The sequence below is a fragment of the Mustela nivalis genome (genome assembly GCF_964662115.1).
Source record: "Mustela nivalis genome assembly, chromosome: 2".
Lineage (NCBI taxonomy): Eukaryota > Metazoa > Chordata > Mammalia > Carnivora > Mustelidae > Mustela > Mustela nivalis.
In genome coordinates, this window is record NC_139021.1 from 153,792,532 (window position 1) to 153,809,105 (window position 16,574).

The 16,574-nt window shown below is 44.8% G+C and overlaps 1 protein-coding gene across 4 annotated transcripts in view; it reads right to left on the reverse strand.

Annotated features, from left to right (window-relative positions):
* Positions 1-2,607: 2,607 nt before the first annotated feature.
* Positions 2,608-16,574, reverse strand: part of MYOF (myoferlin) — a 158,649-nt gene continuing 144,682 nt past the window's right edge. For all 4 annotated transcript variants that reach the window (XM_082721978.1, XM_082721976.1, XM_082721977.1 and 1 more), the window contains 9 exons: positions 16,043-16,182; positions 14,728-14,816; positions 14,544-14,639; positions 10,779-10,920; positions 8,256-8,355; positions 6,970-7,160; positions 5,041-5,150; positions 4,517-4,664; positions 2,608-3,168 (listed from right to left, as the gene is read on the reverse strand). In XM_082721978.1, the coding sequence (XP_082578104.1) occupies positions 3,130-3,168; positions 4,517-4,664; positions 5,041-5,150; positions 6,970-7,160; positions 8,256-8,355; positions 10,779-10,920; positions 14,544-14,639; positions 14,728-14,816; positions 16,043-16,182 (1,055 nt within the window). In that variant the 3' untranslated portion in view covers positions 2,608-3,129. The remainder of the gene's footprint in view (positions 3,169-4,516; positions 4,665-5,040; positions 5,151-6,969; positions 7,161-8,255; positions 8,356-10,778; positions 10,921-14,543; positions 14,640-14,727; positions 14,817-16,042; positions 16,183-16,574) is intronic.

Below are 16,574 nucleotides of genomic sequence, written 5' to 3' on the forward strand. Positions count from 1 at the left end.
TGCTGCTGGTGACTTGTAATTGAAGCCCATTTACTCTATCCAAAATCCTAGAGCTCTTAATTATGCTAGATCTGTATTCACCAAGCCCTCAGTATCTCCTAGGTATGCCTGGATTCCTTAGGGGAGGGACTATGGGAGAGTGTATTGATGGGGTTCCCTGGAAGGAAGGCTAACATTCAGCCTGCACGGACCGGTGTGGCAGTTCTAGGTTGGTAATAGCCATTCTCCGCTGTGATGGGGTAAAGCCTCTGCTCTGATTGGCTCGTGTCAGGGCTATACTGACAGTTAAATATTCAAAAATAATAAAGAGCAAAGCTCTTTTGGGGAGCCTATTTTTTTCCCCTCTAAGAAAATTCCGTTTTAAGTGGAATTGTCTCCCTTACATCAGTAGAGTCTCCACTAAATTAGCTGAAAGCTGTTGACCGTTTGTTAATTATAAGCAAGATGATGTAATGTTCTAAGAAAGTAGTGGTTTGAGGGTAGGTCCGGTGTGACTCCAGAGGGTTAGGAGTTGAGCTTGTCAATAACTGAGACCACGATGACACCCATCAACCCCGTAACAGGAAGGGCCTGGAGTCCCCAAACTGGAGCCATTGGAAAGCACTAGAAGAAAACAGGTATCGCTGCCACCAGCCGCACATACCAGCTTTGACACTTACTGCCTGAAATGGTAGGAATGAACCTGTTTTCCTCCCTCCTGATTTTGAGACCCCCACCTTCTTTCTAGGACTTGAGGAGTTGGAAGGCAGTCTTGTAGCTTGCTTTTCTCCTATTTAGTGAGTCTTAGAAGGAAAATAGTTTGCTTTTATCTGCTTTTTGGAACCAGAACTTCAGATGTACCAGTCTGATGTAATACTAGCAGCTTCCCAGAGTTGAGTACCGGCCAGGCCTCAGATATAATTAAGGAGCTTTCCATACATGATTCCATTCAGCCCTCACCTTAATCCAGTGAGAAGTGCATTATTGTTCCCATGATGCGGACGAGTCTGAGGCATGACCAGGGATACAGATCCAGGCCTGCTCTGGGGCACCCTGGGGTGATCTCACAGGTGTTACCTCTGTCCTAAAGGAGCTTACAGTCTGTTGTGAAAACAAGCCACACCTAGATCGTTACAAGGTGAAACTAACTATAGCATATTCCTCAAGCTCAATCTCTCAGTTTGTTATGAACCCCCAATGTTGATTTATTTTTGTAAATTATTTCAATATGCATAAATACAAATCTTGCATAAGTTCCTTACACTGCTAATATTTTGATGCATTTCTTTATAGACACCCATATATTTGGGGGCTTATTCTATATAGATTTGTATTATGATTTTTGGGGTTGTGTCTCACATATTAGCATTTTCTGATGTCAGTAACAATTTTAAAAATGAATATACTTTCATCCTTGCACCAATATAGGGATTTTACCATATATTTAACCATTCCCCTCTAGTTGGACATTTAGGTTGTCTCTGGTTTGTACCAGTAAGAAGCGTACTATCACATCCATTTTTGTACATGAACCTCTGGCTGCCTTTCTGGTCATTTCCTTGGAATTAATACTTAGGAGAGAAATTATTGGGTCAAAGGGCATAAACCTTTTTTTAAGGCTTTTAGTATATCTCTCCAGGAAGGTTGTATTAATATGTTTGCATCTGGTATTGAAGGATCACATTGGGACCTAAGGGGTATCAGGAGAAAGTGGCATCTGAACCAGAACTTCAAGGGTGGGCAGGGCTGCTACCAGAGCAGGTAGGTGGAGGCATCTCGGGTGGTGATAACATGCCCAGACTCAGGGAGGAGAGTACAGGGTGCCTGGGGGAAATGGTGAGCATTCTGATTTAGTTATGCTGTGGCTCTCAAGCATTTTATGTGTCGAGCCCACTTAGAATGTTAAAATTTGGGGAAGAACATAAAATGTTCAAAATAGGAAACAACTCGTCAATAATGCAAAGACATCACCGCTGTGGTATGTTATCTAAATGCCGAGAAGCATCACCGTTATGGTACGATTTCTTGCTCCCCCTGGTTGTGTTTAGAATAGAATGGTTTGTTGATCTCACCATGGTCTCATGTAGTATCAGGACAATGTTCTGATGGTTTGCTGTTGGCATGAAGCCATACTGGTTGCTACTGTCATTCTTTGCTTGACCATTTCAGTTCCATGCCCCTCTTGACAGTCTTCCCACTGGTGGCACAGTGTGGTGGTGAAGAGAAGAAGGAAAGAACCCAGACTGCCTGGGTTCAAATCCCAGCTCTACCGTTTATTGGTCATGTGGCCTTATGCAGATTACTTCACCTTTGTGCCTTCATTTCTTTAACCTTAAAATGGGGTTGATGTTACCTTTCTTTATAGGATTATCTTGAGGATTAAATGAATTAATATACATAAAGCATTTGAAACAATGCTGTGCATAGAATAAGTACTTTTAATAAGCATTAGCTTTTGTTATTTATTGTATTTCTTCAGTTTGGCCCACTGGCTAAGATTTGGCAGCACACATATGAAAGCTTTATGGCCCTAGTGGTATGTTGTGGCATTCCATCTCGGAGACCCAGAGGACGGAGAACTGCCTCCTTCCCAGCTCAGCGCACAGCTACAATGAATGGCTACGTATCAAAGGTGAGATGTTTTTATTTGGGTTCATCACAGAGATTGAATAGAGTCTCATGACATTCATTCATATAAAATATCATAAAAATAGTTGCAGGCATAAATAAGAATGACTGTTCTATTTTATAACGTACAGTCCTTTTTGTTGATTACAAATAAGAAGTATATGAAGTTAAGATGCAGAAATTGTCTAATTTGATTTCAGCAATTTCTAAAAATTGAATTATAAAATTACGGACCCATAAAAAAGATGCTTTTTAAATGGAACCAGCCACCTTAAAAAATATCCTGAAAAATGTGGTTAAAACTTAATACTTCAAAGATAGAGAACAAAATAAAAATGTTGCTTGTTGGCCTGACTTTTGAGGACCTGGACCCTCCAGGAATCCTGGCCTTGGTGAAGTGACCTGACAAGCCTCTTGCTGGGATCCGTGTCAGATGCAAACAAAATTGCTCTTGATTTTGGTCCATAAATGGAGACAGGATTCCCTCATTGCTGGATGACTTGAAAAGAAGCTTTGCTTTTGCTATGCATTTGGCTTCACAATCTTCATTGACAAATAATTCTAAAAAGAAAACAGAAAGAATGTTAAAAAAAAATATTTAAGTTAGGGATTCTCAGCCTAGGCACTACTGACATCTAGAATCACATGACTTTTTGTCATCGGGGACTGGCCTGTGTACTGTGGCATGTGCAGCGTCTTGGCCTCTACCTGCCCCCCATCAGGTGCAGCCCCCAAAGCGCCAACCCAAATGTCTCCAGACACTGCCACCCATCCTTCTGAGTGCAAAACTGCCCCCAGTTGAGAACCACTGGTTTAAATCAAAAGAATCTAAATCAGTAAGAAGAGATTACTGTTTTTTAAATGGTCAAGACCAATCAGACTACTGGCAAGTAGAAACCAGTGTGTGTGGGCATCAACAAAGTATGATACTGGAGGCAAAGAGAACTTATATCTCTGCAGTTGTGGTTGTGACTCTGTTACCCTAACAAAAACAGCTATTCTATTACCAATACGAGTCAAAGGAAGTCTTTAAATGCCTGGAGTGTCCCTTCTCCGTTTGGCAAAATGGGCTTTACTTCCTTGGTAAAAACCATCCTCAGCCATAGGATCCTATGCTCACCTGTTCCTATCTCTATAAAAGCTTGGCTTTCATAGTAATTTACTTATTCATATGTCTATTGTCCCTAGGCCATGAACTGCTCGTGGGCAAGAAATCATGACTTGGTCACCTCAACATCTCAATTCCTAGCATGTAGTAGATGCTCAATAAATTCCGACCGAAAGAATGAAGGTATGAGTTCTGGACCCACCACCAGCAAACCTCCCATCTAGACTGGCATTCATGACTGAGGTGACTGAGGAAAATTTAAAAGGGAGAGTATGTGATGCAGGCCGTAAAGAACAAAGTTTTGATAGACACAACATGGGCAAGGGAACAGCATTAGCAAAGGCATCCTGGCAGGTAACGGCAATCCCTGTGGGGATCTGGGGGACTAGCTAGTTTGGGTGATGTTCAGGGTTAATGTAGACCTATACCGAGCCCAGATTTGGGGATCTGTGGATGCTAGGGTAAGGAGTTAGCTTGCAGGATGGTTTGGGACAAGAAAGTGTGAAGGTAGGGAGATCAGTCAGAAATGCTGGCTATTATCCTGACCCACATTGCTAAAAGTCTGAGGGATTTCTTCTAGAATTCCTGAAACCAATTTTTTTCCCCCCAAACGAGGAAGTTCTGCCTGTAATCTGTGACACCCTAAGAACATCGTTTCCATCACAACACACATCACTAAATTTCCCACAGGCTGAAGGGCTGCAACGCCGCAACTGCTAAGTAGGTCAGTCTACTGAACAGCCACCAAGGCAAGAACCAAGCTGGATGGCCGACTGTAGTTCACGAGGCCGAGGGCCTTACCGGTAGGGAGTACAGGAGCACGGCCACGAAGAGCAGTAGGATGAGCAGGATCAGCAGGCCGATGATGACCCACTTAAAGCGGCGCCACACGATGAACTTCATGGTCTTACACGGGTTGGTGAACCAGAGGAAGGAGGTTTCTGGTCGGCTGCATTGCAAAGAAATGGTTTTACCCACCCAACTTGGTATTCTACTTCAGAACCTAACACAGTTTGAAGAACACTTAATAACATTGATAAAGTCAAGCAAAGACATTATTCCCCTTAGCTGGCTGAGAAAGATTTTTTTTAACATTTTATGGCCCCCTAAGATGCTGAAGATACTCTGGACTTTGGTTTGTGGGAAAGGGGAGAAGTTAAAATGAAGCTAGATCACCAAGCTCTCCACCCCCTGCCCCCCACCCCCATGAAGTGCAAAATTAAGACAACACTGAATCCATTCCATTAAGCGTATTGGAAGGGGGGGCTTTCAGACTGCAGGTGTTTGGGGATCAGACATCATGGAGAACAAAGAGGGCCTCTCACTTTGGTGGGTCTAGCTTGGGGTTCATGTTGGGTTCATCACGTCCCTTCCCGGCTGGCCTCTCGTCCGCCTCCTTCTCATTGAGGATTTCCAACGTCATCTCCACTTTCCCCTTCAGTAAAGCAGAACAGGTTAAACACATGACATCACGTTTCACAAATATTTTCATTTCAACCCAAGGAGTATTCCCTGAGCAATGATTTTTATTCTTGTAAAACAATCCTTAGATTGCCCTAAATTTTCCTCAAGAGATTTCATCGCATTTCCTCTTCCATATGTGTTTCTGAAGCAACCCCAAGTGGGTAACTGAGAGGACAAATTGCTTTCCCTCCCTCTGCTCCCTACTTTTCATTCTCTGTACCCCATCCTCTAACTTTCTCATATCCATCTCTTTGCCTTCTCACGCACCATCCTTTGTAACTTTATTTGGAAAAGATTAACCTAAATCCTACTAATGACAACATGCAGCTCCATACTTCCTGCTTAACTATGCTCGCTCTGCTGTATGGAGCAGGGGGGGCATTCCGTGGGTACTCGATGTACTGAGCTGAATATATGAATGAACGAATGAATGCTGCCTCTGTGTCCATACAGGTTCCTAAGTGACACACTGGACACCGTTTAAGGCTTCTACATGGATAATCCCGTGTGACGCTCACAGCAACCCTATAAACCAGGTACTGTGATGACCCTCACGTGTACTCGAGGATGCTGAGGCCCAAAGAGGTCTAAAAGTTGCCCACTTTTATGGCCAGACTTGTCACAGGCCTTCTGGACCCTGGAATGCCCACTAGGTCACCAATAGTCTGAGGACCCCACCCCTGACAGCTGCCTCGGTGGTGGAGCCGGAGGACTTCCTCTGCTGACGAGTCCGACAAAGTGAGGGGTCTGACAGTGGCAAGTTGCTACATCTCTCCCAGTCTGTTTTGGGGGTTGGTTTTTAATTTTACCTAGTTCAGTGGTAGTTTTATTTTTTAAGTAAAAAATTTATATGTTAAGTATGCTTCAGTTAAAATATTTTTTAATGTTCTACCCCCAGCCTGTTTCTTGAATCTACAAACTGGAGATAATGTCTCCTTTCTGGAATTGTCAGTACAACTAAATGAGATTATGTATAACTACTCTGTAGTGGTAGAAAACAGATAAATGGTTTCCTGGGTCAGGAGTGGAGAGAAGAGTAGACTGCAAGGGGCACAAAGAAACTTCTGGAGCAATGGGAATGTTCTGGATCTTGGTTCAGGTGGTGGTCTCAGAAGTGTATCAGTCAAAACTCATGGAATTGTGCACTTTAAGTAGATGCAGTTTATTCTGTGTAAATTATACCTCAAAGTTGTTTTCAAAACCATGATTATGAATGTGAGGCACTTAGCATGTTGCTGGGCTCCTAATGAGTGCTCTAGGATGTTAGCTGTTAGCAGCAGCAACAGTACATGACGAATGAGGTCCTCTTCTCTGACCTGGCACGGCGACCCGGACTTCTGCTTCTCTATCACAGTCTACCTGGGAGTTCTCTCAACTTGCTTATAAGTTCCAGCCTTTGTGTCCAGTGGATGTCAGGGCTCCTGCTTCCTCCACCTTCTTAAATTTATTGTTTTTAACAGGAAGAGTTGGAATTTGAAGTTCCTTTTTCTGTACTGAATTGTACCAAAAGCTCAGGGTAACTCAGCCTTCCCGGTGACGGAGGGTCCTCAGGAAATACCATGTAGCCGCCTGGGCTCCCAGCTTTTCCACCATTCCAATCTTTCCACCTTCCATACGAACCCACACAAATGCTCACAGCACCCATCACCTTCCCCTGGGATCCCAGTACAAGCCATTCCTGTAACTTAAGGTCTCTCCAATTTAACACTTCCTTATCTGGCATCAGCTGAGGGCGGGTAGAGCCTAAATGACAAAAGGAATGAATGACCGGAACTGGGAAACAGTCCTACCGCCATCACACGGGAGCCATCTTTATCTGCATAGCATGGCCACCAGCCTTTCATGGACTTCTGCTCAAATAGTGAGGCGGTTTTTGCCTTCAGGGGGTTCATGGCTTTGAGGTCTGGAATCATGTCCAAATTGCATTTCTCTGATGATTTTGCTGGAATGATGGTACGATGCAAGTCAAGTTCCAGGAAACCTAGGAGACAGACCCAAATAAGCTTCAATGGATCAGCCATTGTTCACAAGTGAACAGAATGTTCTTGTCAGGGGAGAGGCAGACAGTGATTTCAAGCAGGTAATGGGTGAGTTAGAGAAAGGGATCCTGGTAGACATTTAAAATTCCTTCTGGATAGGATGGAAAGTGGTAGAAGAAATGTCTGTCCACCGCTCTCCGTCTCAGAGGGTGATGTGGTTTATTTCTCAAAGATACAAATATAAACAGAGCTCTTCTACAAGCTCAAAAGAATTAAACATCTATAGACATCTGAAGGCAGATTTGAAATGTGCTCAGAGCAGTCTCAAGCTACCCTGAACAGAGGCACTGTGGGCGCTGTGGCTACCTGTGCTTATTTAGGAGTCATATCTTGCTGAGACGTGAACAGTGAAGCTTTTTTACCTTCAACTGAGGAAGGCAGTAGACTGATGAGGGGTTGTGGGGGAGAGCCAGGGAACTCTAGGGAAGGCAAAGATCTGCATTTAAAGAGTGGGAGGGAAAAACAAAGCAGACCCAGGGCCTGGGAGAGGGGGAATTCAGAAGAGCATTATGTTATTGTGGTGGTCTTGGGGCATGTGTACCGAGAAAGGGAAGGGCCCAAGGTAGGGGGTGTTTCATAAGTGCCTTTAACCACGGAGGAGGATGGACCCCGGTGAAAGAACAAGTGCTGGTGACATTAGGGGACATTAGAGCAGCGTGGAGGAGGAAGCCAATTCTGATGTGCTGTGGAAGCAGCGTGGGTAGTCTGACTGTGGAGTCAAGGCTTGAGGCATTCCCTTGTGGATATAGACTTTGAGTGTTCAAGGCAAGACAGGAGCTGGTGTAAGAGCCTCCTTGGGGGCCCTTGAATGCGGATGGGGCCTGCTGGAAAGAGTGACGTTCACTGTGCCATTTTCAGAGGGCTTGAGACAGTGAGCAGGCAGGCCACATTGCCCTGAGGACATGGGGGCAGTGAGTACAGCCCAACCCCTCGTTACTCATGGTACTGGTGATTTAAATCACTGACTCAGATTTTAATTGATTTCACTAATTCCAAGTAAAATTTCTTAGAGAAAAGTATCCAAATGTAAGCCCTACCCAAATAGTCATCCAGAGAAAACTTGTCATTATCCCATATCTGAATGATGAGTCGGGGTGGGACCCGGAATTCGGTTTGGTCAATACTCCAGAAATGCTCCTAAAATGACAAGAGAAAAAAAAACCAAGTGACATGGATTACTGGACTTTGAAACCTTACCCTCAGGTCCCTTGAAACCCTAGTATCAGGGCACGGGGCCTTCGTTCTCTTCCACAACCCCCCTCTAACAACCCCTCCCCCTTACCCTCAACCCTCCAGCCCATGATATGGAGGGTAGCCAGGCTGCCCAGGAAATCTCAAGGCCACCAGCTGGGTGACAAAAAGGTTGGCCCAGGCAGTTCCCAAACAGAAGGTTTCCGGCCTGCCATGTTCCTATCGGTGTGACTCCCTGCTGCCTCTCCTGTGGTCTGGAGAGTTAGATCTGTGGGTCCCCCACCCCAGACCACTAGGGCCAGCTCAGACGAACCTCCCAAAGTCAAGCTGTTCTAGGCCAGCCCACCCACACTAACACCTGCTGGGGTGTCACATTTGCTCAGTGACCTTCCACACCCCCGCCACGGATGTTTGAGCACACTCCTTTCACTCATGGGGGTGAGGAGACTGGGGATCAGCTTTCACTCTTATCAGCAGATTTAAAATGTCCTGATATTTTTGGCTTTTGAAAATATTGCTGTGTTTTACATGCTCTGGTCAACCCAGACCCATCGATTCCTCATTCTAAAGTTAAGTGGAGGGACGGCTGGGTAAGGGTCCTCCAAGTTCTCACCTCTGGTCTCTGCCTCTGAACAATATTAGCCAAACAGAGTAACACCTCCACAGCCTAATTACTCCTGCATGCCTCAGGCTCCAGCAGAATGGGATTCCCCCAGTGTTTCATTAATTCAAAGAAGGATAGTTGGGTTGTTTCTTGTTTTTCTTTCTTTCTTTTTTTTTTTTTTAGAGGAGGGGGAGAGAGAATCCAAGCAGGCTCCATGCCCAGAGCAAGCCTGACTTGGGGCTCGCTTTCACCACCTTGACATCATGACCTGAGCCTAAATCGAGTCAGATGTTTAACCAACTGAGCCACCCAGGTGCTTTGTTTCTTGTTCTTCAGATGACATCCCAGAAATGTTGGCTCTGAGGGACTAGGTAGCCCATTCTGGTGTTGGTTGGCCTCATTGACTGTCCCATGTGGGGTCATGCTCCCGCAGCGGCACACAGGGCACTGAGACATCCAACACTAAATGTGAGTAGGTAGGAAAGGCCGTCCCCTTCTTGCCTGTCTGCCTCACCATCTGGAAACGTGCGTGATTTGACATCAGGTTGGGCCTCTGTGTTCTAGAAAGTGCCCTTTGAAGGCATTTATCTCACTTGGCACGGAAAAGTGCTCCCTACACCAGCAGCACTGAGTAGCACCAGCAGAGGGTAGGGTCTGGCTAGGTGGGACATAAGGCAGGTGAATTCTGGTGAGGTCTAGGGAGAGGAGGTGAGCAGGCATAGCTAGGGAAGATTTACAGAATGTGGGGAGCAGGAATGGGATAGGGGATCTATAAAAGGCATCTCTCATTATTGTCTGCTGAGATTCAGGCCTCCCTTTTGGGAAAAAAGCATCAGATTTTCCCTGGGGAAATCTCCTCCTATGCACTTTAGGAAGAACTGACTCTGTTTCGAACTCCAGAGCTGGGCCAGTCCTAGCACTGCATCCCCAGGCCACGTTGGTTGGTTCCGGAATGGGAACGTGACTCCAGACAGAGAGAGACACGGAGGCTCAATTCCAGAACTCTGGTTGGCTCCACTGGGGGGTTGATTCTTCTATTTCTGCTGAGGATGCTGGGAGGGCAAGAGGTAGGCTAGGCTGCGGGCAGCCATCTTGCCTCACCAGGGAATGAGGTCCATGGGAAAGGGCAGAGAGAGGGGTGGAGAAAATGAGAGCAATTCCTAAAGACGACAGTTCAATCTTAAACCTGCCGACCCTGCACTTTTTAGTAATGTGAACCAATAAATCACTTTTTTTTTGATATAAGCCAATTTCAGTCGAGTTCTGTAACTAGAGTCTTACTAATTAAGACCATGAGAGCCTTGACCCTTGATGAAAATGCTTCTGAAGGAGGTAAAGGAGATGCTGAGGTTTAATAAAGAAGGTGAAAGGGAAATTTCACCGAAATATCTTGCCTCTGTTTGGTTAAGGAGTCAAACAGTGCTGCTTATGGGAAGAAATCAGTCTCCCTCTGACATAAAAACACTCGGGTATTTGCATATATGAACACAGCATCCTCAGGTCGACCCTTTATTAGGTCCTTTACCCTGTGCCCACCTGTTAGGCAGCGGCAGTTGTGTTTCTGATCTTTCTGAATTGCACAAAGAGCTGTCTTAGCTTTGTGACCCTAGGCAAGTATCTGCACGTCTGTGGGTCTCAGATTCCCCATCTCCTCAAGGGGGAGCCGGGCTCATGACCTTGGAGGTGCTGGCAGCTCCTACTTTTCCCGTATCTTTTAAGGTGGACCCATGACACCCGCTTCCCATGGGCATAGATCAGAACTCACTTTTTTAGCAACAATACAGAGTTGTTCCGCTGGGAGGTAGTCAAATGGGAAAACAAATCTCCAGTTAAAATTCCCTTCACCATCCAAGGACCTGTAATGGACATCTGTTTTCTGTTTGTTTTCTTCATTGCCAGGAATCCAGCTGAAAAGCAGAAGCAAACAGACTTTAGCTTCATGTGATTGACAAGTAATCTAGCCGCAAAATTGTGCAGTGATTAGGGGAATGAAGGGCAGGAGAATTAATGCACTTTTCTTGGACAGGTTCCAGTTATGTAGGGAGCTGGGGGTGATTTATGAAGGGGGGTGCTCTGTTGCATCCAACACAGGTTGTAGCCAAATAAAATATAATTCCTCTAAAGCCAAAGCAGGAAACCCTTTAGACTTCAGTTAGCAGGGATAAGGTGACATTTTCTGGAAAATATCAACAACATAGCTTCTATTCTGGGAACGCTGAAGCTTGCTGGCTACGATGCTAGTCTTCCTACCTATAACTCATCAGTGGCTGTCATCACTGCTGATAGGCTTAATGAATATGAGTTAGTTCAAAAATTTAGCATTTCCCCTTCCATGTTTTACTTAAGCAAACAACACAGGCATGACTCAAATCATCCTACGACTTCCTTTTTTTTATTATTCTTAAATTCACTGTGATCACATTAATGAGACGAGCAAGGGAGATGTAAGCTGTTATTTCCATGTGCATCTCAATGAAAATTCATTTCCATAAACAATTTAACATCTTAACTTTTGACATTTGAAAAGTTTCTTGTGGCTTGTGCCTGGCAGGGAGTAGGCCTATTGAAGGAATGAATGAACGAACATGTAGGGGAAGTTGCTGATGTCACATCTGCCTACTATTGGGACGGGTTCTGTTTGGGAACTAGGAGACTGCTTGATTTTAGACTGGGCAGAGGGCATGAGAATCCCGCTGCAATCAACCATAGTGGAGTTTTTAAAAAAGACTGATACCTGGACGACCCCCCCATCCCCCCTGCAAAGAGATTCTCAGTAGGAGGCAGGCCTGGCTATGAACACACTCTGCCACTTACCATTCTGGGCTTCCTCTCCCACCTGCAGATGAAGTTAACGATATGTGCTCCCTTCCCCTCGTCAACATGAGGACAGAGTGGAAGACTGTGGCTTAGAAGGGCCAGAATGGAAAGGGCAAAAGCCCTGGTTGTGTTACTGATCATCTGCCATACTCAGCATGCCTTGTTTTATTCTTCCCAACAACTATATAGCTTGCTCCACTTTACAGATGTGAAAACTGAGGTCCAGACAGAATAACTTCCACAGGGGCACATAGCCATTAATGGACAGAATTAAGTATTAAGAATTGAGGGAAACTGGAAGGGGAGGTGAACCATGAGAGACTATGGACTCTGAAAAACAATCTGAGGGTTTTGAAGGGGCGGGGGGTGGGAGGTTGGGGGAACCAGGTGGTGGGTATTGGAAAGGGCACGATTGCATGGAGCACTGGGTGTGGTGCAAAAACAATGAATACTGTTACACTGGGAAAAAAAAAAAAAAAAAATATATATATATATATATATATATATATATATATATATATATAAATATAAAAGAATTCTGAAGCCCTGGTTGGTCTGACTCCAAAGTCCAGGGCTATTCTTGTGCCTCCAGGGACCATAGAGAGTACCAGAAAGTCACATGCTACCATTAGATCCTATTGTTAATAGTGGTATTAATACCAATTAACTACAATAGTTGTCCTTGCTAGTTAATTAACTAATTAGCTAGCTTAGTTGAAAGATTCATCTATTCACTTTTAACCTTTTAAATGAACTCGAGGAAGAGAGTTTACAGTCTTTGGGTAGGACCTTGGTGACTTCACCTCCTTGACAAGATCCCCAAAGTGCCACCATCCTCCTGCCCCAGACCGCTCACCCCATGAAGCTCCTCCCTCTTTTTCTCTCCTGAATCTTTTTTACTTAATTCTAAATATCAATCTTTTCACATTATTTTAAGACGAGTTAACTTTCTGTATTTGCATATACACATGTAAAACTTTGTATACCTCCCACACGTGAAGTGTCCTAGCTAGCCCGTTACCCTGTGGCAGACAGTAAGCACCGTGCGTATTAGGGTTAGGAACACACCATGTGTATCAGCATGTGGTGGTGCTAGGGATACTACTGATGCATGATTCATCTTTTCACATACAGCATTTAGATTTTAATTCCAAACAGGACATGGTACTTTAGGTTGTGTTTTTATTCTTTGATTAGAGTTTTCTCTCAGTCCAGTATTCCTGGAGTTTCTCTGATTTGAAAAAAAAAAAAATAATGCTTATGACAGTCAAATAAATTTGCATATATATAATTAGCTAGGATTAGTTTTCCTTGGGGAATGGTAATAAGATCCTGAAATGAGAAAGAATAATGAAGAACTTGATGAAACATTCCCTGTTTACAGTGAACCCAAATGATAGTAATTATGTCTTCAACAAAGTTTTGATTGAAGGCCACTTGGGATCAAAAGTGAAACTTTGTTATCACTTTATGAATATATTAAATTTCAACAAATCTTATCTTTTACATATCAAAGAACCAAAGTTGGTCTCTGGAATAGTAATCCTACTAGCTAACACATACACAGTGGGATAGTTCATGTTCGGTGTTAGTGTGACTGGCCATAGGCTGCCCAGATGACACATTATTCTGAGTATGTCTGTGAGGGTGCTTCTAGATGAAATTAGAATCTGAACTGGTGGACTGCGTGGAGTAGACTGCCCTCCCCAGTGTGTGTGGCCCTCATCCAATCTGCTGAAGGCCTGACTAGAACAAAAGGCAAAGGAAGGAGGAGTCAGCTTCTACTAAACCTCTCACTTTCCTGAGCCTCCAGGTTCCAGAGGGCAGAACCAGGGACTAATCAGCCTCCAGAATCATGTGCGCCAAATCCTTAAAATACACTCTCTCTCTCTTGCTCTCCCTCTACACACACACACACACACACACACACACACACACTACTCCTTGTCTCCCTAGAGAACCCTGATACACATAGTGTTTACTGTCTGCCAGGCACTGCCCCAAATGCTTTGAGTTACTCAATATTCTGAATATCCCAGAGCAGCAGGTACTATCTGCAGATGGGAAACTGCGAGCTCACTGGCCCACCTGGTAGGGAAAGTTATCAGGATTTCAACCCAGGTAGTGTGGCTCCAGAGACCGGCATTTTCATCGCTATGCCATTCTGTACACAACCTCTTTGAGGACAGAACGTGAAATTAACACCAACATGGATTACGGTAATCGATGATACAAGTAAGAGGATGATGAATGGCTCTGATGCTTCACATGTGGGATGCAGGCATTCCATAAATGGTGGAATCAAAGTTTTTTTTTTTTTAAATATGCTCACGTTTCCTCTTTTCCATGGACATTAGCTGCTGGTAGCAAAATATACAGAAACTGAAATATTAAAAAGCCTTCCTTGTGTTTCTAGGGCTACTCAAGGTATCATAAAGGAATAAAATGAACTGCACGACTAAAAAGAAAATACAAGGCTGATAATAAACTGAACCCACTTTACAAGAGATGTAGAAATATGTATCGGTGCTAATAGTCATTTGATACGTCTGCTTATAAACAAGATTCATACAGATTTCTCTGTATGTCGCTGGAGCTCCCTAAGCAGATTAAAGAAACAGCTTCCTCTGACCAAGGATCCTAGAGAAGACACCTTGAATAATGCTGCTGCCCATTCCTTTTCCGTCAAAGCCAAGTGAGCATCTAACCTTACCCTTTGACATAGATGTCACTCATTTCCTCTCCTGTGATGCTCTTCTCGTCCAAGAGAACGTCCTTGGTATTCCAGATGATCACGCGCAGGTAGTATCTGCAAAGAGCACGTTTTGAAGGTGCTTTTTTCTCTGGTCTTGCACCACGGCCCCAGTCCAATGTAGCAGGCTCTCAAGACTACTTACTTTTTGGCTTTTCTGGGGGTGATGTTGAAAGGAGGGCCTGGCGGTCCCAAACTCTTAGGGAAAACATCTACCCACATCTGAAGTTTCCCCTGAATCGTTCAAAAATGATAAAAGAAATTAAGTTGTATTATGAGTAGCAGAGACTATAACTTTCTTTCAGATTTTCTAGGTGAATCTGTTTCTTCAGGCCTGCCTATGTGCTATCCATATGGAAAGGGACAAAGGAGAGCAGAGGAGCAAACCGAGATAAATAATCTGTCTTCACGGTCCTTTAGGCCACCCACTTCCCACTCTCACCAGGAGTCTCTGACGGCTGCATGTGCCCACCTCCATCATTGTCTGAATGTCCCATTGCTCACACAACCCCCAACACACGCACATGCACCCTCTTATAATGACTTGGAACTTGGATCCTTCACTCAGAACTCTATCACATTGCCTACTTATTATCAGTCCTGATTTTGTGACAACGAAGGGTTTCTCTACTCACCTCCAAATAGGAAATCAAAATAATGTAAAATGGTATTTAATTTATAAAAGACTTACAACATGGCACTTTCTTTTTTTTTTTTTTAATTTTATTTATTTGACAGGCAGAGATCACAAGTAGGCAGAGAGGCAGGCAGAGAGAGAGAGGAGGAGGAAGCAGGCTCCCTGCTGAGCAGAGAGCCCAATGCGGGGCTCGATCCCAGGACCCTGAGATCATGACCTGAGCCGAAGGCAGCGGCTTAACCCACTGAGCCACCCAGGCGCCCACAACATGGCACTTTCAAAGGAAAGACCCAAACAATGGCAAGACCCTCCCTCATCACTATCCACGTGGCCCCTGTGATGAGCCACCTGGTGCACTGTGGCCCAGCTTCCTCCCTGGCTCTGAGGTCTCAGTACCACCTCACCCAAGTGGGGCCTAGCACAGTGCTTCCCCACGCCGTGGACAGTTGGGCCAAGGTATTTGGAAGTAGATGGGGCTACACTGTAACATAAAGACCTTAGAAACGCTCTATCACATTCTGATACATAGAAAGGTGACCACAGGAAGAGCACAGACGAACAGAATGAGAGAGAGAAACAGACAAGAGAGGGGAGAGATCCTGGTCCAAGGTTGTTCTGAGCCATAGTCACCCTCCTCCCTGGATTTAGTGAATTACTTGGAAATTCTTAAAATAATGCCCCTTTGGAATAAAGCTAATCTGAGTTGCTTTTCTATTTCTTGTCTATCTAAAAGTGTCCAAAAGAGAAGAGGCACACGTGGGTCAGCTCCTGCCACAGTGTTTGGGATGTGGATGATGGGTTTTCACAGGGAGAACGCTCTTACCTGGGAGATGTTGGGCTGGAAGGTGCTGTGCAAAGTCCTGGTTTCCACATGCTCAGGGACCAGTCCCTGAGTCCTGAGGATATGAAGGGCAAGACGCTCGTCAGGGGCCCCGAGGTGCTGGTGCAGGATTTTGTTGGCTTCTGGAATGGAAAATGGCATTCACAGGGATGGGCATCTGCAAACCGTTCAACCAGATTGCCTGGAGGGGCATGCAACCCTTCATCCCAGAAGGGCGAACTGGGCGAGCAGGGCTAGTGTGCGAACCTGGATCTGTGAAGGACTCATGGATAGAAACAGCTCTCGACTATGGGCCCTGCCCCAACCAGGCTCACAGCTGACTTGGGGGCTGCCAATAGCAAAGGGGCCAGAACACACCATAATGTGTCCATGAGAGCAGCCTCTGTTTACTTTTCTGGCAGAGGCAGCCAGATTCTGTTTCACAGCCAGATTCTGTTTCCCAGCCTCCCTTGCAGTTAGGTGTGGACACACGATCTAGTCGGGCTCGAAAGTAACACAGAAGTGACACATGTAT